Below are 26,164 nucleotides of genomic sequence, written 5' to 3'. Positions count from 1 at the left end.
ATTTTTATTTGTCCATGTCTTGGTCATCATATTGTTGTTGTTGTTGTTGTTGTTCCAGATTGTCAATAATAATAATAAATAATTCAAATACACTGGATTCATCGTAACACGTGTTAATTTGTATTTTGTTGATAATCATCATCATCATAACGACGGATCTATCAGACGGACAATTTTTTTGCTGTTGTTGTTATTGTAAATCTAATTATTTTCCATCATATGTATATAGTGTGAAATGGATAATTGGCGAAAAAAAAACAAAAATTTTCAGGCTTTGTTACCGTGATTTATTGTGACCAATTGAATCGTTCATTTTTTCGTTGTTGTTGTTGTTTTGTCACCTTTGACACTTTAAACACACACATACACACACACACCTACAATATTATTTATCCATATAGTTCGAATATAAATACTAACAAGCTAAAGAAAAAAAAATGCAACATTACCATATGGATAAGTAAAAGGAAACGAAAGCTTGTTGAAACAACAACAACAACAACAAGCACACCTGATCTATAATTGATCCGCACGTTTCGTTTATTATAATATATGCGGACATTGTAACTGTCTATGATCATGGCCAATTATCATCATCATGGCAATCAACAGTAATCAACATCTATTGCCACTTCCTTTTTTTGCTTGTTTTATCATTTTATCAGTGAATTCACAAAAAATAAACAAACAAACAAACACGCAGAAAAACAACACAACGAAAAACACACATTTCAACATTTTTGATAATTCCAAAAAAAAGGTATTATCATTGTCATTAGTAATATAACAATGATCATCAGAAAAAAAAATCATTGACTAATCCAAAATTGTTAATCTTCAACATCGAAAGATTGACTGAATTGAACAACAACGGAAATCAACCCAAGAACAAGACTGAGACAGACAAATCAACAACGATGATGATGATGATGATGATGATGATGATGACAATGGTATTTCTTTTTTCCTATTGATCATTGAACATAATAGACACACACACACACACACACACACACATAACCACCACATTATCATCATCATCATCATAACGATAAATTTTTTTTCTGTTGAAAAAAATGTGTTTGGATGAATTTGAATTGATAACAACAAGAACAACAACGAACGAACAAACAAATAAATAATAACACCCAACAAATGAAACAACGTTACAAGGGCGCTAAATCTCACTTTCATCATCATCATCATCATTATCAACAACAACGACGAAATAATCATCAAATACAATTGTCAATTATTACGTAACTTTGAAGTTTTTATTTCTTATTTGAATCAAGTATCAGAGAAAAAAAAAATTCGTGCATTGTGGATTATTGTTGGCATTATTAGTTTGTTTTTTGTTTTTTGTTTTGTTTTTTATCGAATGGAAAATTATACTCAATTACAACTACTGGCAAATACTACTTTGTTTTAAGAATTCAATTTTGATATTGAAAAAAAAAATTCAAGTTTTAACTAATTTTAACAAACACCCAATATTGTTTGAAATGAAAATGAACCTAATATGGCAATGGCTATGCCATTTGGTCAAGACAAAGACAGCCGGATTTTTCATTGTTTTTATTCATCATTCAAAAATTGGTAATGGTGAGGAAAAAAAGGTGAGGGAAAAAAAACTTATGAAATATGTATCAATGTCATCGTCGTCATCACCACTAACATAACGATCGATAAATTTGCATAATTTATTTATTTTTGCATAGTAAAAAAAAACGCGTGTATACAATATAAATTCACTGAGAGAGTGAAAAAAAAACAAGATTTTTGGATCAATCATCATCCGGTGTTCAAGTAAAATATGAAAAATAAAATCCTTTATTCTCATCTAGAGTTTTAAAAAAAAAACAAAAGGAAAAAATTTAAATCTGACCACGTCTGAATCTGAATTTTCAAAGTTTTTGCCTAAAAAATCGTTTTCCACGATGTTTTATTCGGTTCCCGAGAAAAAAAGAGAGAGACAGTTTTGAGATTTAAGCTAAAAATATGGATCACAAACACACACACACACACACACAAATGTATGTTTTGTGACAGCAATAAAGTGTTTATATATATAATAGGTGATAAAACATCATAATATTTGAAACAACAGTGGACAGTGATAATCATGATATGAATATTATGACAAACAAAAAAAATTCATGCATTTCTTCTTTGGACTACTACCACTAATCTTGACCGGGTTTGACAAACAAACAACACACATTATCAAATGAAATGGCAATTTCGTTCATCATTTTTTTTTTGTCAAATGTGGTGAATAAATTTGAAGATTTAAATTTTGAATCAGAATCAGATTTTATTTCATTTCATTTCACTTCATTTTTTTTCTATATATTCATGTTCCAGATTAAATGAATAATATATATCTTGGAGCAATGAAAAAAAAACAAACACGAAGAAATAAATAACAATAAAATTGTCATGATTTTTTTTATGATCGTTTTGTTTGTTTATTTGTTTGTCCATTGACGATTAAGATGATGATGATGACCACTGCTGCAATCCATGATCAACATCAACATCATCATTCATGATGACGACAGCGATCAAAATCAAATCAACCAAATAACAGGAGACTAGCGAAAAAAAAACCATGAAATCAAATACAAATAGGATTGCCAACGATTGTAGCCAGACAACAACAACAACAGTGACAACAACAGTGACAAAAATTTCCAAATATATTCCAATATTGTTCCACAGCAATATTGAAACAATTTTTATGTGCATGGTTGTATGCATAAATAAATATATAAAGTGGAGCTCACAAATGCATGTGATTTGCTTCTTGTGTTTTTTTTTGTTGTCTGATTTTTCCATTTCCATTTTCTGATTGTGATTGATTTGATTTCTGTGTTCGTGCGTTCGGAGTGTGTGTGTGTGTGTGTTTCAACAAATAATAAATTCCAGTTGTTATTGGCTAGGCCGGCAAATTTTTTTTTTTTACGAAATTTTGTTTGCCAGACAAATTTTGTATTATAGAATAATAATATATATCAAGAAAGAAAGAAAATCCAGAAAATCATTTCTTACGATACGATCATCTCATTTTCATTATGATTATTTTTATTTTTTTTTTCGTTGTTAATGATAAATTTCGGGCGGTTTTTGGCTTTGCTGTTTTTCCTTAACTCATTCGTATGTGTTGATAATGTGTGATGATGATCACATAATGAACAACAGCAACAAGTTCATGACAAGAACAAGAAACACGAAATGAATTTCATTTTTCGTTGTTGTTGTTCTTCTTCTAGATGATTTCATTCATTCATTCATTCATTTCTCATCATCATCATCATTTTGTTTCAAATCATTCGAATTTGTTATTGTTGTTGTTGTTGTTCTAAAACATATTTTTCCATTGATCACAATCCATATAAACATGTGAGCGAATAATATGTGTGTGTTCAATGTACAACAACAACAACAAAGGAGTCAAAAAAAAAAACAACAACAACAACAAGATTGTAATCAAATCAAATCGAATCGAAATTCTAAATTATCATCATCATCATCATCATCATCATCATCATTATCATGATCGTCATTGAGCTTCATTTTGTTTGGCTGGCCACAAGAACGAGTGTTTCATTTGTTTCACTGTTCAATATATGAAATAAGAAAAACAAAAAAAAAATTAGTTGTAAATTTCAAGAAAATAAAATTCGGTTGCAACATTTACATTATTTTGCCCATATTATATCACTAAATTGGACACATAATAATATATATAACGATTGTTTATATGTTTTAAATTAGAAAATTTAGAAAGAAAAAAACTAATAGAATAAAAATGTGATGAAATGATTGAAAATCAAACAAAACAACAAATGGTAATGGAATTGAGAGAATTTTTTTTTTTTTTTTTTGAATGTGTGAATCCAATTAATAAAAACAATTTCAATGAGAGAGGTGATTATTTTTGGTAAAATATTTCAACATCGTATTTGAACAACAACCACAACAACAACAACAACCACAACAACAACCATTTCATTTTAAATGAAAATTAGATTTTGGAAATTGAATTTAAAATTGGCGAGAAAAAAAAATTAGAGCAATTTTTTTTCGCTATTTTTCCAAAAAAGTCATCATCATTTGCCATAATTGACCAACATTGAATTTTTTTTCTACTTTCTCTTCATTCTCTTTTTTTATTCTTAGTAAAATGATGATAGAAAGAAAAAATTTAAAAATTTAAGCTAATTAATTATGATTTGATCTCGATTAAACAAAACAAAACAAAAAAAAAATGACACACATATGATGATTATTCGGAGACATTTATCATCATGTGTCATTGAATTGTTGTAAATGGATATTTTGGATCACATAAATGTAATGAAGTGAGAAAAAAAACATACATAAAGATAGCACATTGAATCATCATTTACAAAAAAAAAAAATTTTTTTTTGTTATCCTTCTTCTCCTTCTTGTCATCTCTTTTTTTTTAGTTTTCGAAGAAGAAGAAAAAAAAAATTGGTTCAATCGTACATCACCATCATTGTGTGTTATCATCTTCGAACATCGTGGACAATGAAATGAAAAAAAAAATGAACATCATTCTGTTTCGACATACACACACACACACACAAATAACATATAAAACGGTTTTCCATTTCTTTAAAAAGACCTAGAGAAAGAGTGTAAAAAACATATATATCAATTAACCTTGAAAAGATGATGATGATGATACGACATAAAACGATCAATGTCTCTGCTGTTGTCGTTGTTGTTGTTGTTGTGTATATGATGATCCATTCGAACCTAACCAAGTATAGAAATATTGATGTGAAAATTTTTTATCCATATCCAAAAAAAAAAATTTTTTTTCTCTCTCTCTCTCTTTTCTTCATGATTTTTGTCTTTTTTTTTCAACGTCAGGTTCAAGATTAACACAATTCGGATTGTTTCTAATGCTGTGGATCAGCTGATTATGCCGGATAATTTTCTTTCCAATTAAATTATCCACAATAATAAAGATGGATGATGGAAGCGATAATCTTCATGGGTCATCAAACATGATAATGATGATCATGATAATCATCATTATTGAATTAAATTTTCCATAAAAAAAATTTCCATAGAATCAGTATTGATGATTATTGAATTCTTTTAATGATTGGGAGTGTCATTGATTTTCAGTTTGGTGGTGGTGGTGGTGATGGTAGTCGTGTTGTGCACACTGATGAAACAAAACTTTTTTTTTATTGATGATTTTTAAACAAAAAGCACCACGTTTTATCATCATCTTGCCCCCCATTGATTGATGTTTGAATTTCACAATTTTCTTCATTTCTGGATCATTTTATTTTGTTTTTTTTTCATTCGTTCGTTCTGTTTCCAGATAGATTTAAAAAGTTTTTATTTTTCATCTATTTCATATTCATATATAACCATCACATTACGTAATCAAAATGATGATGACAACTAAAAAAAAAAAAAAATAGATGATGATGATGATCAATGAGTTTGAAAGATTTTTCTAAATAAACAAATTAATCAAAAAAATGTATTGACTTACCATTAACATTTTTTTTTCTTTAATTCTCCCATTGATCTGAATTTGAATGTAAATCAAACATTTGAGTAAATATTAAGGATTTTTGATCATCATCATTATCATCATTTAAATAATAATTTTTGTTCTTTTGGCATGTGATTTTGGAGCTATTCATAAAATCTATTAATCAATTTGGAATGTAAATGTAAATGTAATGATTTCATCTTTATCTTTTTTTATATACATACATACACATCATTTAAAAAGCTTAAAATATTAATATGAAAATGATGATGATGATGATGATGATCACGTGGAAGAAATTCGATTATCCAGACAAACAAAATAAATCCCCTAAAGATTGGTGATTAAGGGCGAATGAATGTATATTAAGAAAAACAATCAAAATGGTAAGATTTTCAAATTGTTTAATCACAATTGAAAATTTGATTTTTTTTTTTACTTTTTTCCCCTCATTGAATCTGATTGTATTGTCTGCTGTTTATATACACATATATAATGGTGATACATGTGTGATATATGATTTTAATTTTAATTCGATTGAAATATAATCCAATTTTGGGCGTTTACATTATATATTCATTTAATTGCCATTTGGTACAGATGATTATCATCATCATCGCGAGTAATAACCAGGAAACAACGATGATCCTTGACAATCCTGTTGTTTGCCGTACCGATAAATGGAAAAAAAGGTCAATCTATTTCGAAGCAATGAATCAACATTCTGGCTGATTTTTTTTTTTTTTTTTTGAATTAACGTTTTCACAATCACATATCTATCCGAAACATACCTTTGTAAAAAAGAGGTCCACATTTTAAATCTGAACATTCATCATTCACTTACGAAAACTTTAACTCGATCATATATACTTCCTGTGTCATATTTATAAAGTTTTTTGTTCATAATAAACTACTACTGAATGACACAAACAAACATTAACATGAAAGTAAAAAATGTGGCTAGAAATTCAAATTGTTAGTTTTTTTTTATTTAAACATAATTTTAACAGAACATTTCACTATCATCATCATTCGCAATCATAGGCCATACATGCACTGATGATCATGTGTGATGATATAAACACTTTATAGAAATAGCTAAAACTTTGTTTCAATGATGATGATCATGATGATGGTGATCATTATGACCATTTAAAATGACATTCTCACCAAAAAAGAAAATAAAATTCACCTAATGCTTTTTACTCTAAATTTCATTTCACACACAGACACACACACACACATCCATAATTATATAATGATGACCATAATTAATATCACAAGTTTCATTTTCAAAAATAACAAAATTCACATTGCAAACAACATTTTTTTCTACTGTTGTTGATTTCAATTTTTTTTCTCTCGTTTCGTTTAATTACCTAATTATCTGGATTTGATCATCATCATCATCATCATCATGTAACACAATGGATTGTGATATGTGATGTTTCTTGGGAAGGATTTTCCAGATTTTTTCTTCCTTTTATTCCTTTTAATTCCTGAGATTGATTTAAATGAACATTTCCCATGCATTTTCAGTATAGTCGGAAATTGATTTTTTTTCAATTTCAATTGTAACAACAAATTGTGATCACCATCATATGTTCGAATGATCTACAGTTCACAAATAATAATAATAATAATAATATAAATTAAGAAATTGATTGATGAATCGATTATCGTCGTTTATAAATATACGACGATAAATGCATACAGAATGAAATGTTTGAACAACATTTTCAAATCAACAAGTCGATACATACCATCATCATCATCATCATCATCATCATCATCATCATCGATAATCATCATCATTGATCACCACCATCACCGCCACCAACAACAACGAAAAAAAGGTCACCACCAACTGTGATTGATTTGAAAAAAATAAGAAAAGAAATTCAATGATTTAAATATTTTCATCTATCATTTCCTTTTTTTCAAATTGATTCATTGAAACAAAAAAAAAACGACAACGATGATGATGATGATGATGATGATCATAAAACGTTGATCTTAGCTTTTAACTTATTTTTTCTTTTACCTTTGATAAATTGTCTATATCCACATTGATTTTGCAACAACTACAACAACAACAACAAAAAAATGGTGAAAATTGTCATTTTGATTTTGTTGTTTACAATGATTTAAAATTCCATTAATCACCATTCATGATCTGGATGATGATGATGATGATGATAATCATCATGTGTTCATTATGATTTTCATTCACATCCAATTCATTCTATTCACGGTTAATCATGTTGTTGTCGTTAACATTGTCGTTGTTTCAATTCATTTCTACCTGATAATCATCATTACCATAGACATTATTGTTTATTGTTTGTTTTTTTCTTTTTTTTTAAATATTCATTCATTTGTTGTTGTTGTTTTTTTTTACCTTAATCTGATGAAATTTGAATTTGAATCCGTATTAATAAATTTGATGTATGTGTGTGTGCGAGTGTGTGTGTGTGTGTGTGGATAATCTTTGAATCCTCTTTTCTGTTGTTTACTTGACATTTTTATCGGTTTTTTTTTCACTGTTGATTTGTTTGTTTCATTGTAGGTGATTTTTTTTTATCTCCACTGAAAAATGATTATGACAAGAAAAACAATATCAGGAAAACTTGAATAATGTTATGGTCATTTTATGGATTTTTTTTTGTTCTTCTGTTGTTGTTGTCGTTGTTGTTCTGAACTTCATCATCATCATCTTCATTACATTGAACTATTTTTCATTTTGCATTGTATTCAGGGGGAAGAATATTAAACAAAAAAAAAATAAATTAAACTCATCAAAAAAGCCATAACGATTTGAGTAGATTATTTTCATTCATTCATTCATTCATTATTATCATTTCAGTAATTGATATGAGAAAATTTTTGTCCATTGGCAATCGTTCGATCATTCAATCAATTGAACTAATTTCCTTATCGATTGTCTTGAAAATCAACATTATCAGTTTGTTTGTTTGTTTGTCTGTTTGTTTTTTTTTGATTTAAAATCGTTCTAGTTTTTTTTTCATCTTCTGTTTGTAAAATTATTAATTATGAATGAAATTAAATGAAAAAAAATGTATAGATTTCCACTTCCGATTGATTTTTTATTTGTTAAAATATTGAATCCGATATCATCAATGATGGATTCTTTTATGGCACGCAAATATGAATCCATCATTGACGATAGATCATTTGGGCGATTCACATTTATATATAATGTAGTGGTCATTTATTTTCATTGGCATCGTTATTATCATCATCACTGTACATATTATAAAAATTTAATCACATAACAGGATCAAGGTTTTTTTATCATATGAAAAAATTTTTTTTTATTTCTTCTGAATCTTCTCACGACAAATCTTTTAGTTTGGACTATTTTATTATATTATATTCTTTTAATACGCCTATATATTCATTGTTGTTGTTTTGTATTAACAAAAAAAAAAAAAAAAAATGTCGTGCATATGTTGTGTTATTCTGTTCATGTGAAGTGATCTACAATTCCATTTCCATTATCATCACATGATGGAAATGGTAAATTGTCTCTTTTAACCCGACTGTCTCTAGCTCTCTGACATACTGTTTTGTACATAGTAGTTTTCACTAATTTTACTCATTATAAAATGTTCATTTACAAACTAAATAAATTTTGTCGTTGGAAAAAAAAACCTGACTGGAATTGAAAATGTAGATAAAAAAAAGAAGAAAAAAAATCAATGTCTGTAAGCAGCACATCTTATCATCATCATCATCATCATCATCATCATAACACTTTATAATGATCACCATTATTACGATAATCATCATCATCATCATTAAAAATAAAAAAAATGAAGGTTCCAAAAAAAAAGAGAAAAGAAAAAAAAATACTCATAGTAAATGAATATAAGAAAGAGAACCATTTGAAAATGTTTTTTTACTCTGGAACACAAAACAGAGAGCAATATACTTAATGATGATGATAATATTTGATGAACAAAACTCGTGCAAATTCCCTCGTGCAACGCCCCTGTTTTCTAATATGGGTGGCCCGAAAAAAAAATAACACGATAACACGAGCCTGACATTTGTCAGTGTGTGTGTGTGTGTATGAACAGAAATAAAGAAAAAAAAATCTTCATTACAGATCACATTGCGGTAAATGTGAACAGAAAACATGACAGAAAAGAGTCAAATTCAAAAAAAAAAAATGATTGAGACACTTTTTTTTTGCTAGCCCTCAATATGCACAAAAAAAAGATGTTCATCTGAAATTTTTCAAATCTTTTGAAACAATAAAGAAAGAAAAGAAAAAAAATTTCACCACAATCATAAAAACTGATGTCAAAATACGGTACAGTTTCAGTTTTGTTTCACTTTCATCATATGCACACACAACACACCTGAACATTGCATGATTCATGTTGTTGTGTTGTTTTTTCGATCATCACCAATTTTTTTTTTTTGATTTTTCATTTCAATTTTTGTTTACACACGCACACACACATATAACACAACAATCAAATCGATGTGTAATTGTGATTCTGTTGGCTGTATATGTTTGTGAATTGTGTTGATTTTTTTTCCAAGTTATTTATTCATTTCGTGATATATATGCGGATGTGTTGTCAAATCAATGGTATAGATTGAATCCTCGGTTTTTTTTGTCTAGTGTTTTTTTAGTGTGCGTGTGTTTATGTGTTTGATATAAATTTTTTTTATTTCACATTCATTTATCGTGGAAATCAACAACAACAACAACAACAACAACAAACGAAAAGAAAAAAAAATTCATTGATCAATCAGTGTGTTTCCAATCACAATCGATTTAGATTCATAATTTTTTGCTAATTGTTTTCCTTAAACTTTTATCAAACAACTAATCAATCATCATAATGGCCAATATTATGAAACATTATCTAATCATATTGACAATGTTCATGACGACTTGTTGCCAGGTTAGTGAAGAAAAAAAAATCGATTGATTGATCGATTATATTTTAAATAAATCGAAATTATATCGATTGTTTTTTCCTGAGCAAATCCAATTTGAATTTTTGATTGATAGACAAATATTATTATTCAATTTTTCATTGTTTTTTCGAATAATGATTTTTTTTATATATCCATTTTTTGTCCTATTCAAAAAAAAAAAAGGTTTTTGCTCATGGCGAGACATTTGGTCATGCTGCAATGACCACTGTACTTGCACGGCCATTAGGTGGTTATGGCTTAACACCATTAGTATTTGAACCATCACCAATAACAACATCATTGATGCAAGGTTCAAGCTCAAATTCAGTGGCCACAAAAGTTCGTAAAAGTCCAGTATATGAGCTTATTATGCCAACATTTGATGAAGAATTGCCAATAACCGGTGCTGCTAGTGAACAATCATCTTCACAAGCAAAAATATTGAAAAAAATGACCTATGATACATTGATCCCTTCACAACAACAACAAAAACAGTCCATTAATAAAATTACTTCATCATCATTGCCATCATCATCACCATCAACATCATCCGCGTCGACAGCATCCTCGACATCTGGTTCGAATTATTTTCAATCAGTTATGGATTTGTTAAAAATTAAAGACACGGCATCATCACCTTCATCATATAATAGTGTTATGGCACCAATGGGCGGAAATAATGCTGGATATAAAGGAGGAAATGGTGGATTTGGTAACCACCAATCCAATGGTGGATTCTTCAACTCAATGTCACAACATTCTTCATATGGAGGCAATGGTGGTTCCGGTGGATATAGTGGAAATGTTGGTGCCGGTCCGGGAAATGGTCCAACTGGTCCATTAACAGCAGCCATAAATTCGATACGATCGTTAGAAGTGAAGGAAGTCCAAGATTCATATGAAAATAGCGAACCACAAGTGATTGATATTCCTCCAAGTGCAATGCCAATCGTCATCAATTTCCGAACATCGGCTAGCCAAATTCAGATTCATCAATCACATGAGCCTGGTGAACCAAAGGAAGTACAGGAAACGCAAAGTGAAGATGAACCTCACTTCTTACGTCATTCTGTAACGAAACCGGTTATCCAGGTGAGGAAATTGATCGATCGATTGATTCAATTCATTCATACGAATAATCTATTTTTTGTCCGAAAAACAGGAAGTACATGAAATTATAATGCCATATAGGCGTGTCATACAGGAAATCCGGCCTGTGGAAGAAGAGGTAAAAACAATTGTCGCTAGACAAGCACAAGGCAAAGGAGGAGTTGCCGGCGGTGTAACTGGTGGTCTTGGTCTTGGTGGTGGTTTAAATATGATGGGAGGAATCGGTGGACTTAATGCTGGCAATGCTGGTTCCGCTGGATATGGTGGAAATGTCGGTACAGGTAGTGGTGGTGGTGGTCTCGGAAATGGTATCCGTATTATAAACGGTGGCAGTAGTGGTAATGGAAACGGTGGATATGATAAAGGTGGTAATGTTGGTGCTGGTGGCAAAAAATCAAGCGGTTTCAATGGAAATGCATTACAATATGCTATTGATAAATTAACATCATCTGTAGGTCCAAGTAGTGGTGGTGGTGGTGGTGGTGAAATTGGTTCATCACCATCAGCCGGAAACAAATATAAATCGAAAAAATAATTTTTTTTTTACTTCCATTATTATTCATTATTCATTCATTCATTCATTTTTTTTTCACCTGTTACACTTGTACAATAATCATATACACACACACACACACACACACACATTCACACAGATTCATATCATTACAAAATCATTGATAATTTATTATTACAAATATTATCCATTTCAAATTCAATTGAAAAGTAAACAATATGGAAAAAAACAAACCAAAAAAAAAAAAAAAAAAATGATAACAAATCTTAGCCAGCCAATTCGTTTTTCCATTTTGCCTGTATATTACTATTATACATTACTATATACTACTTATTGAATTCTTTGAATACAACAACAACAACAAAAAATGAAATTCGATAAATCCGATGATTATTTGTCCGATTGACCGATTATTATTATTATATTAACGACATTACCGTATGTCATACACTCACACATACATGAATACAAATCTGTTGTTGTTGTTGTTTTTTTTTCATAATTTCACAAGAAAAAACATCAATTTTGATTGATTATTTATTATTTATGCTTTTTGTGGTTGTTGTTGTTGTTGATTTATCATCATCATTATTTGTTATCATCATTCATGTTGACATTGGACATTATCGTCATCGTCATCATCATCATCGTTTGTCACCAATTATTATCATCATCATCATCATCACCAATCATCAACAACAATGAAACACATTTTTTACCTGACTAAACTGAATAAAATAATTGTAATGAACCACTAACGAAAAAAAAACGATGACGAGAAAGAAAAAGATAAAAAATTGGAAAAAAATTCCTTGGATAATCTAATAATCAACAAACAACAACAACAACTACAACAATGATCAATCCAAATTTGAACATCATTTCCGGTAAATATGGTCAAATAATAGCCACAGAAATTATAATTTTTTACTTTTTACCTGTTGACCACATCAGACACATGTGTCTACGGTCGTGTTTGATACAGATAATTTTTTGTTGCAAATTTTTTTTCCTGTTTCATTTGTTTTGTTTGTTAAAATTTTTCATCATTTTCATATTAAATTATCACTATTTTTATTTGAAATTAGATTCTTATTGAAATTGAAATACAAAAAAATTTGCAATGATGAAGAATGGATACGATTCTGGCCACGATTAGTATATTGTTGTCTGTGGTAATGATAATTATCATTATTTTTTCTAAAGAATTTTGAAAATTTCCATTTCTTCTTATATTGAATTAATTTGAACAAAAATGGATGGATAGATGGAAAGATGACATATAACATAACATCCACTTGATTGGATCATGAACATTACAATTTGAAATTATTCAGGATCGGAAAGATTTTTGTTGTTGTTGTTTTTTTTTGGACAAGTTCAAGTTTCACATGTGTTTGTGCGTGGTCGATTGTCATAACGATGATGATGGTGGTGGTGGTGGTGGCCTGTGTTTCGTTGGCCGTAATGATTATGATGATGATGATGACCAATCTAATCGGGCCAATTTATTATAGATTGATGTTTTGAATTTTTTTTTATTTTGTTTTGTTTGTTCGTTCGGTTTTGAATTTCCAATTGGAAAGTTTTTTTTTGTGAACAAATTGATTATTATTATTATTATATATGCGAACAAATGAAATGTCATTTGATTCGATCATTGTGAATGATTGATCATGTATCGATATTCAGTTTGTTTGGCGTGTGTGTGTGTGTCCATTTTCATTTTGATGTTTCGAATAAAAAAAAATGTAATATTCAATCAATCAAAACAATCGATCCTATTCGATTGCGGTCAATGTTGTCAATGTCGTCCGATTTTCCATCACCATATTTCAATTATAAATTCGAATCTGTATTCGTCTCGATCTTCGTCTGTTTCTTCGTTTGTTTATTTCATCATATTGTTCGTTGATTCATTTTGCCTTTTTTTCAATTACAATCGAATTCAATTTCAAATTTTCGTTTCGATAATTTAGATGGATATGAATCCAGGAACAATGAATTTCGCATGAAATAATAAATTTTTTATTTTGTCTCTGAAAAATCAAAATAATCTGTCTGGCGAAAAATTTTTTAAATAAAAAAAAATATATATCATTTTCAAATATCGATAGTATCGATTCTTTTTTTCATTTAATTTAATTTCAGCTGAGTCTTTCTGTCTGTGCTTGCATTCAATGTATATGTCGTCGATACCGAATGTCTCCTTGGTAAATATCATGCATACATGTGTTGTGTAGCTGTTGATGTCCTTTCCATAAGATTTCAATGTTATCCATAAGAAAATCATTAAATTCAAATTTACAACAGACCATCATCAGAAGATTATGATCATCAACATTCACCGTGATTATTAACTAGAAAAAATTTACCATATTTAATATTTATTTTATTGGAAATTTTATTCGATTTTATTTCTTTTTCATCATTGTCATCGAAATCAAATTATACAAATAACGATGGCATCATCATTATTGAATTCTTCAATTCGTTTGATCAATCAAAATTCATCGATATTGGCAAGAATTACAGCATCAGCATCATCTGCAACTACCACATGCCAAACTGTTCGAAATTTATCCACACCAACATTGGATGCTGATCTTATTGTTATTGGTGGTGGTCCCGGTGGTTATGTTGCCGCTATCAAAGCATCACAAATTGGTATGAAAACCGTTTGTGTAGAAAAACGTGAAACACTTGGCGGTACATGTTTAAATGTTGGCTGTATACCATCGAAAGCATTATTACATAATTCACATTATTATCATATGGCTGTACATAATGAATTCAAAGAACGTGGAATCGAATTCGATAATGTACGGCTAAATTTGGATGTTTTAATGGAACAGAAACGTGGTGCCGTCAAAGCATTAACCGGTGGTATTGCTCAACTATTTAAAAAGAATAAAGTTACACATATAGAAGGATTTGGCCAGATAACCGGTTCAAATGAAGTTACAATAACGAAAAACGATAATTCGACTGAAATAGTTAAAGCAAATAATATCTTAATAGCTACCGGTTCTGAAGTGACACCTTTTCCCGGTATTGAAATCGATGAGAAAACTATCGTATCATCAACGGGTGCTCTTTCATTGGAAAAAGTTCCAGAAAAGATGGTTGTCATTGGTGGCGGTGTAATTGGATTGGAATTAGGATCAGTTTGGTCACGATTAGGTGCTGATGTTACTGTTGTTGAATTTCTTGGACAAATTGGCGGCATGGGTATTGATATTGAAATTGCCAAAAAATTTCAACAAATCCTAACAAAACAAGGATTGAAATTTAAATTGAATACAAAAGTTTTATCGGCAAATAAAGTATCGGATGATCAAGTGGAAATCCAAATTGAATCAGCTAAAGGTGGCAAAGCAGAAACATTAACATCAAATGTTCTGTTGGTATCAGTCGGTCGTAGACCTTATACAGAAAATCTTGGCCTAGATAAAGTTGGTGTCGAAAAGGATGAAAAAAATCGAATCAAAGTAAATTCACGATTCCAAACAAATGTACCAAATATTTATGCTATTGGTGATTGTGTACCGGGTCCAATGTTGGCCCATAAAGCCGAAGATGAAGGCATCGTTACCGTTGAAGGTATTGCCGGTGGTCCAGTTCATATTGATTATAATTGTGTACCATCCGTTATCTATACATTTCCAGAGGTTGCCTGGGTAGGCAAAACTGAAGAAGAATTAAAAGCAAATAAAGTTGAATATAAAGTTGGAAAATTCCTTATGTTAGCTAATAGTCGTGCTAAAACTAATAATGAAACCGATGGCCTTGTTAAAGTATTGGCCGATAAAAAAACCGATCGCATACTTGGTGTTCATATGATTGCCAATGTTGCCGGTGAACTAATTAATGAAGCTGTACTAGCAATGGAATATGGTGCATCAGCTGAAGATGTTGCACGTGTTTGTCATGCACATCCAACAGTTTCGGAAGCACTTCGTGAAGCAAATCTTGCCGCTTATTTTGGAAAACCGATCAACATGTAATACAGACAAACGAATGAATTTTGAACCCATTCGATTACACTACAACCACCACCACCATTCATCACCACCACCACCTACACAACGTTCATACACAAATGCTCTATTATATTAAATGAAATAATTAGTAAAGTTGTTAAAAATTTTAATGTTTAAAAAAAAAAGAAAGAATAAATAAAATGATGATTTTCATTCGGAATCAATTTGATTTGTTATATTTTCACATGATAATGTGTCGACATCTATCGTGAAGATTTATAAATCTTTTTTTTAGGTCATATGGAATTTTATTTTTTTGTTGATTTTTTTAATTTTAATTTTTCAACTGAAATATCTCGCATTAAATATTTTTGTTGCTTTCTTGTGGGTGTCATGGGGAAATCATCGACCGTTAGAAAATATTTCGGCACTTTAAAATAGGCCAACTATATATGAGAAATGAGAATAATAAATAAGCAAAAATTAATTACAAGAAAAATGATTTGAAAAAACTAGTTATTACTTTTTGTTTACAAAATTCTTGCAATTCTTCATGCGATTGTTCCGGAACACCTTCACGATATTTGATCCAGGCACAAAGTTCTTCACCACGTCGTTCATCAGGTACGCCAACCACCTAGAAAGCAATGTTTTGTTAATTATTTATTTTTTTTCAATTAGAAATCTGAAACTTACACTAGCAATTTCGATACTCGGTAACATATGCAATACTTCTTCAATTTCACGTGGATAAACATTTTCACCACCAACAATGACCATCTCTTTTGTACGTCCAACAATTTTAATATATCCTCTTTCATCCATTGTTGCAAGATCTCTGATTTCAAAATTATTTGTTTGATGATTTTTTCCTCGTAAATAATCCGATGCATACTTACTCAGTATTATACCATCCATTTTGTAATACTTTAGCAGTCTTTTCCGGTTCTTTCCAATAACTAATCATAACATGATGTCCTCTTGTATGAAGTTCACCAGTTTCACCAATTTTTACTAAATGTTTTGTTTCTGGATTAACAATCTTTACTTCAACAAAATCAATCGGTTGACCAACAGTTTGAGCTTTATCTACATCAGAACTATCTGTTCGATTCCCAGATAAACCAGGTCCAGTTTCAGTTGCACCATAACCGATACGAAAATCTGTACAACTTGGCACTGTAGCTTTAAATTGATAAACAGTTTCTTCTGGTACAGCTGCACCTCCAGCTAAAACAGCTTTCAATGTTGGTAATTGATGATTCTTTCGTGAAACATAATTGAATAAATCAATGGCCAATGTTGGTGTTGCAAATAAAAATGTAACATTATGTTTCTGTATACATTCAACAAAATCGCGTAAATTATATTTCAAAAATGGTATAACTATTTGCGATTCAGGAAATGCCAATGGCATTAGATTACCAAGTACACCGGCAAATGAATGAAAAAATGGCAATGGAAGACAACAATTTGCTTCACCATTAATTTCAAATTGACGCATTATTAATGAAACATTATTGGCAAGTGTAAAATGTGATAAACAAGCTCCTTTAGGTCTTCCTGTCGTACCGGATGTAAATACAATTTTGGCCGGATCATCAGGCAATACAGCTTCGATTATTGATCGATCCAATTCTGCTTTATGTTGTTTAAGTTTATACAATTCAAATGTTTTGATTTGAAGATTGGATGGAAAATCATTCTCATCATAACGTTCACCATCAATGGTAATAATATTCTTCAGTTGAAGTGGAAGTTCTTCATTCTAGGTAAATTGATTAAAAAAAAATGAACTAAATTCATTAAAATAAAAATAAAAATAACCAACCTCAGATTTATTGCGCAAAGTTTCACGAATAATTTTGAAAAAATCATTCACTTCATTTTGTTTTGATTGTTTACCGGGCATAAACAATGCTTTCATTTCACCTTTACGAATAGCATAATCTAATTCATGTGATTGATAAAATGGATTAGCCGTACAAAGTATGGCACCAAGACGTAAACAAGCATATTGTATGACAATCCAATCATAAACATTGCTACTCCAAATTCCAACAACATCACCACGTCTTATGTTTAAATGATCGTGCATGGCCATAACCAAATGATTTATTTCTTCATAAAATTCACCAAAATATTTTTTAATATTTTCATGATGGCTAACTATGAATGGTCGACCAGAATCTAAGTGTGTGTGTGTGTGTGTGTGTGTGTGTGTGTACACAATGGGTTAAAATTATTTTTTTTCACAAAACACAAATGTTTACCTTTTTCTGCCCGTTCATCCATAAGTTGTCCCAAGGTTTTATAGATAACATTTCCTTGACTACGACCAAATGCATATGAATATGGTAGCTGAACGTATGGACTTTTTGTTGTTGTTATTGTTGTTGATATAATAAATTTTCAAATCGTTAATATAATTAATATGTCAATAAATATATTATTTATACCTTAAATAATCATGATGATTATCACCACTGGTCAGATTTCTTGTTGATATCATCTGTATCTGTGTACATCGTTGTATGATTGATGATGAATTCGAACGATATAAACGTAAAATTGGTGAAATTTTCAACATTATTGTTTTAAATTTTCAAAACAACAACAAAAAAATCAAATAAAAGAATGAACACAAAAGTACCCAACGATTTGCGTACCAAAAAAGTTCATTTATGAAAAATATGAGCTCAATTTGTTCTTATTCCTACTATTTTTAAACATTTTAAGCGGAAATTTTTTTTTTTGGGTTTATCTTTACACATTTACGATTTGAGCGCTCATGATACACACCGGCATAAATGATTATGAATGATGATGATGATGATGATGATGGATATTCAATATCATTTTTGTCATTTTAATGCAGCAAAAAAAATCAACGCAGTGATAATGATTTGATATCGATATTTTGTAGACATTATCTTCTTGATTTTTTTTTAGGATAACATATTGATATAACGATTAAACGTGAATAATTACTGTTTGTGTGTGAGGCAAAGAAAAATTTTCGCAAAAAAATTTTTTTTGTTTAAATCAAAAAAAAAATTTAACCAGATTTTTTTATCATCTGTTATTGGCCTTGGTTAATCATTATAAATTCAATGAAATGAAAAATTTAATCAAATTAAATTCATGGTTTTACTTTTGTTGTTTTTTCAAATTTGTCGACACTTCATCCAAACTTTTTGTCGCTTGTAAAGTTTGACGAATAATATCCTGACGTTTTTTCAATGTAATCATTGTATCTGGCCGTTGTTGTTGTTGTTGCTGTTGTTGTTGTTGTTGTTGTGGTTGTTGTTTAGCAGTGGCCGTAATTTTTGGTGTTACCGGTTTCTGTAATGGTGGTGATGGTGATGTAGCCTTTTTACCCGATGTTTTAGATTTTATTTCTTCAATTTTAGATTGAATTGTCGGTATAACCAATGGTGTTGATATTATTGGATTTTTACCATGTGGATCCGGAGCTGGAATAGGTGAAATCATATGACCTAATGGTGTTTTTCTTGGTGATCTATATGGCAATGGTGATTTGATATTTACATTTGTTCTATTCGGCGATAAATGATTGGAACTTTTAATAACACGTGGTGATGTTCGATTAAAAAATCGTGAAATTCTATTGAACGGTGATTGTTTTTTGCTTTCAATCATTTTTTCTAAAATATTTTGATTTAAAAAAACGTAAATAATGGAAAAATAACAAAAAGCACTGTTAAACACTTACGGGCAAGTTGTTGCTCTTCCAATTCTTTTTGACGTTTAATTTGTGCAGCTAATGCTTCGGCATCTTCACGTGGTAGATGTACACCGAATTCACTATAGAAATTAGTTGTCCAAATATCATCGAATGCCGGAAAATGATATGGAATTGGTTCCATTTCTTTAGAATTTATTACTGATTGGATACGATGATCAAATATCGAATCAATACCAACTGGTCTTTCCAATTTTTCCACCTGTTCCTGTAACATTTGTGCATATAATCGTAATTCAATCAACAATGATTCTCTATTGATTCGATTTTCCGGTGTTTGATTCATCAATGTATTATATTTTCGAATTAAATTTCTTAACTCTTTCTGATATCTATCCATTTGATTTAATTCTTGTCGTATTTGTGGCTGAATTTTTTGTATATCCGATGCAATTAGCCAACGATCATAGGTATTTGCAAGAAAATTCCATGCCTGATAATAATAGGATTTCACTTCCAAATATGTGAACCATGTATTGTAGAAATTTGCTTCATTATTTCTTTGATAATTCGATAATTCGGATATTATTGTTCGTATACGTTCCATTGATTGATTGAAATTTCCATAAATAGTCATTGCTAATTGAGCAATTGTTTTCGGATCAACAGATCCACCGCATGGTTTTAATTTCAATGAATCTGTTTGAAAAATGGTCATATTTTGTAATATTTTAATAAACCATAATTCCCATCCTTCAGCTAAACATTGAAAATAATATGCTTGTAAAATGTTCGAATTACTAGAATCAATACGATCACGTAATTGTTCCGGTAATTGTGGTTGAAATGATCGAAATGCAAGTTGAAATTGGCCAGCAGCACGGCGAAGAATTTTTTGCATTGTCACAACATGTTGTGGAAAATAATTCATCGGTATTATTAACGATATATTCTGACACCATTGCATTAACCAAAGGCCATGATTTGTAAGCAATGAAATCACTTCAAATAATGTATCATTAGCCGATACTTTTGCATCGGTCACTGAATCATCCCATTTGAAACGGAATAATCTTCGTAATGGCGATTGGCCCATTGTATGAATGTCATTGTTTGATTTATCATTGCTTGTTGTTGTTGTTGTGGTGGTGGTGGTTGATGATTGTTCAGCAACCTTTTCGGTGGGTAAATATATGAAACCACGAAATAATGAATAGTATTTCTTTAAAATTTCATCCAAACGTTCATCTTTCGTTGAATCAGGATCATTATCATCGATCAATAATGTACGGATTTGTTCACGTAATGTTTCTAATTGTGATAATAATTGACTTGATGTATATGTCAATGGTATAGCACCGGCAGAATTTGTAAATGTATCACGTCCAACATATGTTCTCTTAATTCGATTACGATAATAAAACCAGTACATTTTTTATTAATTGCCCCCCTTTTTTTTGCTTTTGATGAGTATTGATTTTTATATATTGAACACAAAATGAATATATAAAAATTTTGATTGATTACTTTGAATAGAGAAAGAGATAAATCGGAAAAAATAGGCCAAACTAATAAAGTAGAAAAAAATGCCAATGATTTATTGAAAATCTATGCAGATTTAAATAATTTCAAAACAATTGTTGTTGTTGTTATTAGATTCAAACAATCGATATATTCTTCCATCACTAGATGGCAGTGGTTGTTTAGTGTTGTATTTTTTTTTTTGAAAAAATGAAAAAAAAATCCAAAATTAATTCGAAAAAAAAAATTTCGCTGATGATAATGATGATACGGAAGAGAGCTAGTGATAGTGATAGAGATAAACTTGAGAAATTCGATCATTGACACTTGAATTTTTTTTCCTCTGTCCATTTTAAAAAATGTATTCCATGTTCAATTCGATGTCATTGTTGTGAAACAAAACAAAACAAAACAAAAAATCCAATTTTTGATCGATTTTGTCATCATAATTAGTTCGGCTGCCGATATCATGATCATCATCATTAGTCAAGAAAAAAAAATCGATTGAAAAGTTAATCGATTATCATCATCATATTGTCATCGTTAAGAAACAAAATCGATATCATTATGATCACCATCAATGATCAATGACCGAATCGATCGAATCGTAATCATGTTTTTCTATTGTATATATATCGTCTCAAGAAACATTGTGATCGATCATCACAATTGGATGAAAAATCTGTAATTTTTTTCTTAACAATCAAACATTATATATCATCATTTAATTATCTTCTTATCTCATACAATACTCATATTATCCACGAGTGTAAATAACTAACATTACGGAAAAATTCAAATTTGGGTCATCAGAATGAATTCCGAGTCTTCTAGCCATCGAATTTTGAACTTATTATAAAGTTATATACTATACCAAATATCAAATAATTTTGAATATTTCTATTATTAACCATACAAATCAAAAATATGTCAAAAATTGAAAGATAACCGAATAAAAACAGTAAAAAAAAAAAATATGATGATGACCGGTAAAAATGTTGTATTCGAAAAATATAATTAATATATCGATAGTATCGATCCATTGTTTTGATATCGTATAGACAATGAATGAATGACCAGAAAAAAAAATAATAGTGAACGATGTTTTTTTTCCAATTTGTTTCTTTTTTTTTCATTATATCTTGTGATGATAAAATAGATAACAATTTTGATCGTTCTTTTCTTTTATCTTTTGTCTTGATTTTTGACTTGATTTATCTTGACAATTACATCATCATCATCATCCATACACACAAACACAAACCAACCATCCACAAAGAAGATTTCACCCAATTTTTTTTTCTACAGCCAGACAAAAAAAAATCAAGATTTATCGAAATGAATGATCATATTTGGTGATGAAGGTGATCATGGATGTTTTTTTTTCTCTTTCTTTGTTCAATTTGTTATATTTCTATTTTTGGGCGTAGATTTTGAAAATATCAATCCAATATGATCCAAAAAAAATTGAACAAGAAAAATAGTTATTATCAATAATAAATCGTTCACATCTTGGTTCGATTGATGGATATATGGATTACTACTACCCAAACACAATTTGGAACCGTTTTTTTCAACAATTGAAAACTATTTCCACCACCACCATCAAAAAAAAAAAAAAAATCAGTAAAACCCAATTTATTACATTTTTGTTCACATCATATTAATCAACAAAAGCAGATAAAAAACCATTTTTAAAGCAACAAAAAAAATTTTTTTTTTTCATTTTTCAACATCAACATTTACGTCAAATAAGACAAAAATTATTGCTGTGATTTTTTTTTTTTTTTTTTGGTTTGAAAAATAATCGAATAGAATCGAAAAACGATTAATACTATAGTTCTCATTTGAATATTTCATATTTCGGAAACACTGGTATATTTTATCTTTCTCTTTCTTTCATTTAAATTTTTCAATTTTTTTTTTCGCATATATTAATCGGGTCAATTGTTTTTTATTTATTGGCATCCCCTCCTCTCCTACCCGAAAAAAAACTAGATCAAAACATGTGAACAATGACCATCATCATCATCATCATCATCACATCCATAATAATAATAATAACCAGTCATCATCACATCAATATAGCTGGATACCCGCAGGGGTGGCGGCTGCGCCGCCCCCCCTGCTTGGTATCCAGCCAAAGGTTTCGATCCTTGACGGCCAATATAACTGGATACCCGCAGGGGTGGCGGCTGCGCCGCCCCCCCTGCTTGGTATCCAGCCAAAGGTTTCGATCCTTGACGGCCAATATAACTGGATACCCGCAGGGGTGGCGGCTGCGCCGCCCCCCCTGCTTGGCATCCAAAAGGTGTCAATTTTAACGCCACTCATAATGATGGATCGGATCTGATGTGGTTTGATATATTGATGTGGTTTGTTTTTTGTTTTTTGTTTTTGAACAAAAATCTTCAGATTAAATCATTCCATGTTGCAATACCATTATTTTTTCGAAAGATGCCCTTAAAACATTAATTAATTGTATCGTCCACGCACCAAATTGAATGGTAGCTTAGGATCTCGATCTTTTCTGGAATCATATTGTGTGTGCGTCTATGATGATGGTGATTTATTTATTTATTTAGAAAAAAAGCAAAACGCTCCTATACCTTAAAATAGGAGTTGATAAAGATTTATGCAAAAAATCAAATACACACTACACAGAACACAAAATGAAAATCACGTGTGACACATGTATTATCACAATAATCAATTCGAAAAATTCGAATTTCTATGTTCTATTGAATGACTGCACCATCTATTGGATGCAAAAGCTGCAAGCTAGAACAATGAAAAAAAGCTTTGTCAAAGCAATTATAAATAGAAAGAACTGAGTAAATTTGATGATGGTGATGGTTTTGACCAAAAAGATAAATTGGAACGAAAATAACAAAAACAAAAAAAAATCATCATTGGTTGATTGGTCATATGGCGTGTGTAAACAACACTTACATCATCATCATATTTATATTTACAGCTGCAACATTCATATCCATTATTATTATTATTATATAGGGTAATTGAACCAATATCATCAAATGATGATGATTACTCTCGTGTTTTAGTCATTTCTTTTCTCTCTCTTTATAACCACAATAATAATTGTCTAGGCTAGATATTATCATCAGGCAATACCGATGTTTTGCTTCTGTTTATGTGTGTATGCGTGTATTTAACGGGTTTAAAAAAATTCAACCCGTTTATAGATGGTCCATTTGTTTAATACAACTAATGAGATCGATTTTTTTTTCTATTTTTTTGGTTTATTATTACTGTTCAAAATACACTAATTATCGTATCCAAATAATGATTTTCAATGTGGAAACAACAACAACAACAACAAAAAAGTTCAAAAACGGGCTATTTAAAAAAAAACTGAATATAATTATATCAAATGAAAAACAAACTACAATAATGGATTTTTTTGGATCACTTATTTTGTGATTATCATGATTTGTCATATATATATATTGCTTCCTATCAAATCTGGCTGTTATTATCGTTATTTTTGTTGTTGTTGTTGTTGTTGCAAATGGAAAGTTTAATTTGAAAATTCATATACACAGAACACACACACACAGACAGACATTTTTTTTTTGTTCATCAATTCAAGATTCGATTCATGATTTTGATTATGATTATGATGATGATGATGATGATAAAAATTTGCCCATAATTAACCCAAAACCACACAAATAGCAATTATTATTATATTCAACGAAAAACGAAGAAAAAAAAATTTAAACCAAATGCCAATAACGATATAGGATTGGTTTTGAATGAACGAAATGAATTTTTTCTTTTTTATTTTTCATAAACATGTAGACACACGTGTACAGGATATACAGATACAATTTTATTTTCCACAAAAAAAAATTAGTTTTCATATAATTTGGTGATCTTCAATGATGATGATGATGATGATTATGATGATGATGTTATCGTGTCATCGTTTCATCCATGATTATTGATCCATCACATCATTATCATCATTATTCGTTATAGCCAATAGATCATTTCCTCATTTTTTTTTTTTTTTTGGAATCATTTGATTCAAAACTTCAATGATGATACTGATGATGATCATGATCAAATGATTGATTTGATTTTCATCATCATTAAATTGTGATGATACTAGTGGTGTGAGATGGAAAATTCATTCAATTCAATATCGAATGTCATCCTATGTCATTTTTTTTGTAATTAATTTTTTTTTGTCTCTCAGGTAATTCTAATTTTTCTTTTTCATATTTTTGGATTGCAAATTATTTCTTGTCTAAAAATACTATTTTTGTTGTTGTTGTTGTTGTTGTTTTTCTGTTGTTCATTTTCATTATGTGTAAATGGATTTTTTTTTCGACAACTTTCAAACACACAAATTATTCAATGGACAGCTGCTGCTGCTGCTGCTGTTGCTGCTACTGCTGTTGTTGTTACTTGTAATAATTATCATCATCATCATCATTATTATGATGCCAACAACAACAACAACAACAACAACAAAACAACAAATTCGACCAAACATATCTGCTTTGAATTTGATTATGATTATGATGAATTTTTTTTTGTTTGTTTGTTTGTTTCGGAAGAAACTGTGAATTGATTCTATTGATTGAAATATGGATCCATTATCAAGCAGACAGGAAAAAAAATTTTTTGATTTTTGAGCCATCATCATCATCATCATGCACATATATGTGTCTATTAATACATTGTTTCGTTATATAACCTGTCAAAATGTTTTTCATTTTCCATTTTCATTTTTTTTTTTGTAAACTTGATCAACATAATTCCATATCGATTGCTCATCATTATTATTATT

General features: G+C 29.8%; 4 protein-coding genes and 1 long non-coding RNA gene across 5 annotated transcripts; 3 read left to right on the top strand and 2 right to left on the bottom strand.

The window, feature by feature from the left end:
* Positions 1–5,787: 5,787 nt before the first annotated feature.
* On the top strand, positions 5,788–6,874 carry LOC142597580 (uncharacterized). The gene is made up of 2 exons (XR_012832275.1): positions 5,788–5,935; positions 6,150–6,874. It is a non-coding gene; the product is annotated as an uncharacterized LOC142597580 (long non-coding RNA).
* Positions 6,875–9,473: 2,599 nt separating this feature from the next.
* On the top strand, positions 9,474–13,213 carry LOC124493687 (uncharacterized). The gene is made up of 3 exons (XM_075732035.1): positions 9,474–10,492; positions 10,692–11,600; positions 11,671–13,213. The coding sequence occupies exons 1-3, from the start codon at positions 10,430–10,432 to the stop codon at positions 12,151–12,153; spliced, it is 1,455 nt and encodes a 484-aa protein (XP_075588150.1). The 5' UTR covers positions 9,474–10,429; the 3' UTR covers positions 12,154–13,213.
* Positions 13,214–14,313: 1,100 nt separating this feature from the next.
* On the top strand, positions 14,314–16,335 carry LOC124494237 (dihydrolipoyl dehydrogenase, mitochondrial). Its single transcript, XM_047057400.2, has one exon. The coding sequence runs from the start codon at positions 14,595–14,597 to the stop codon at positions 16,137–16,139; it is 1,545 nt and encodes a 514-aa protein (XP_046913356.2). The 5' UTR covers positions 14,314–14,594; the 3' UTR covers positions 16,140–16,335.
* LOC124494236 (putative acyl-CoA synthetase YngI) lies at positions 16,266–19,111 on the bottom strand. Its single transcript, XM_047057399.2, has 7 exons — positions 18,575–19,111; positions 18,389–18,489; positions 17,947–18,305; positions 17,015–17,883; positions 16,812–16,953; positions 16,639–16,752; positions 16,266–16,561 (listed from the first exon to the last, which is right to left on the bottom strand). Exons 1-7 carry the CDS (start codon positions 18,703–18,705, stop codon positions 16,424–16,426), a joined length of 1,854 nt encoding a protein of 617 aa, XP_046913355.2. The 5' UTR covers positions 18,706–19,111; the 3' UTR covers positions 16,266–16,423.
* Positions 19,112–19,136: 25 nt separating this feature from the next.
* Positions 19,137–21,456, bottom strand: LOC124494234 (uncharacterized). The gene is made up of 2 exons (XM_047057398.2): positions 19,852–21,456; positions 19,137–19,783 (listed from the first exon to the last, which is right to left on the bottom strand). The coding sequence occupies exons 1-2, from the start codon at positions 21,251–21,253 to the stop codon at positions 19,266–19,268; spliced, it is 1,920 nt and encodes a 639-aa protein (XP_046913354.2). The 5' UTR covers positions 21,254–21,456; the 3' UTR covers positions 19,137–19,265.
* Between the last annotated feature and the right edge of the window lie 4,708 nt (positions 21,457–26,164).

The sequence above is a fragment of the Dermatophagoides farinae genome, chromosome 6 (assembly GCF_024713945.1).
Source record: "Dermatophagoides farinae isolate YC_2012a chromosome 6, ASM2471394v1, whole genome shotgun sequence".
In the NCBI taxonomy this organism is placed as follows: Eukaryota; Metazoa; Arthropoda; class Arachnida; order Sarcoptiformes; family Pyroglyphidae; genus Dermatophagoides; species Dermatophagoides farinae.
Note: the sequence above shows the minus strand (reverse complement) of the source record. Positions and strands in the feature narration are given on the sequence as shown.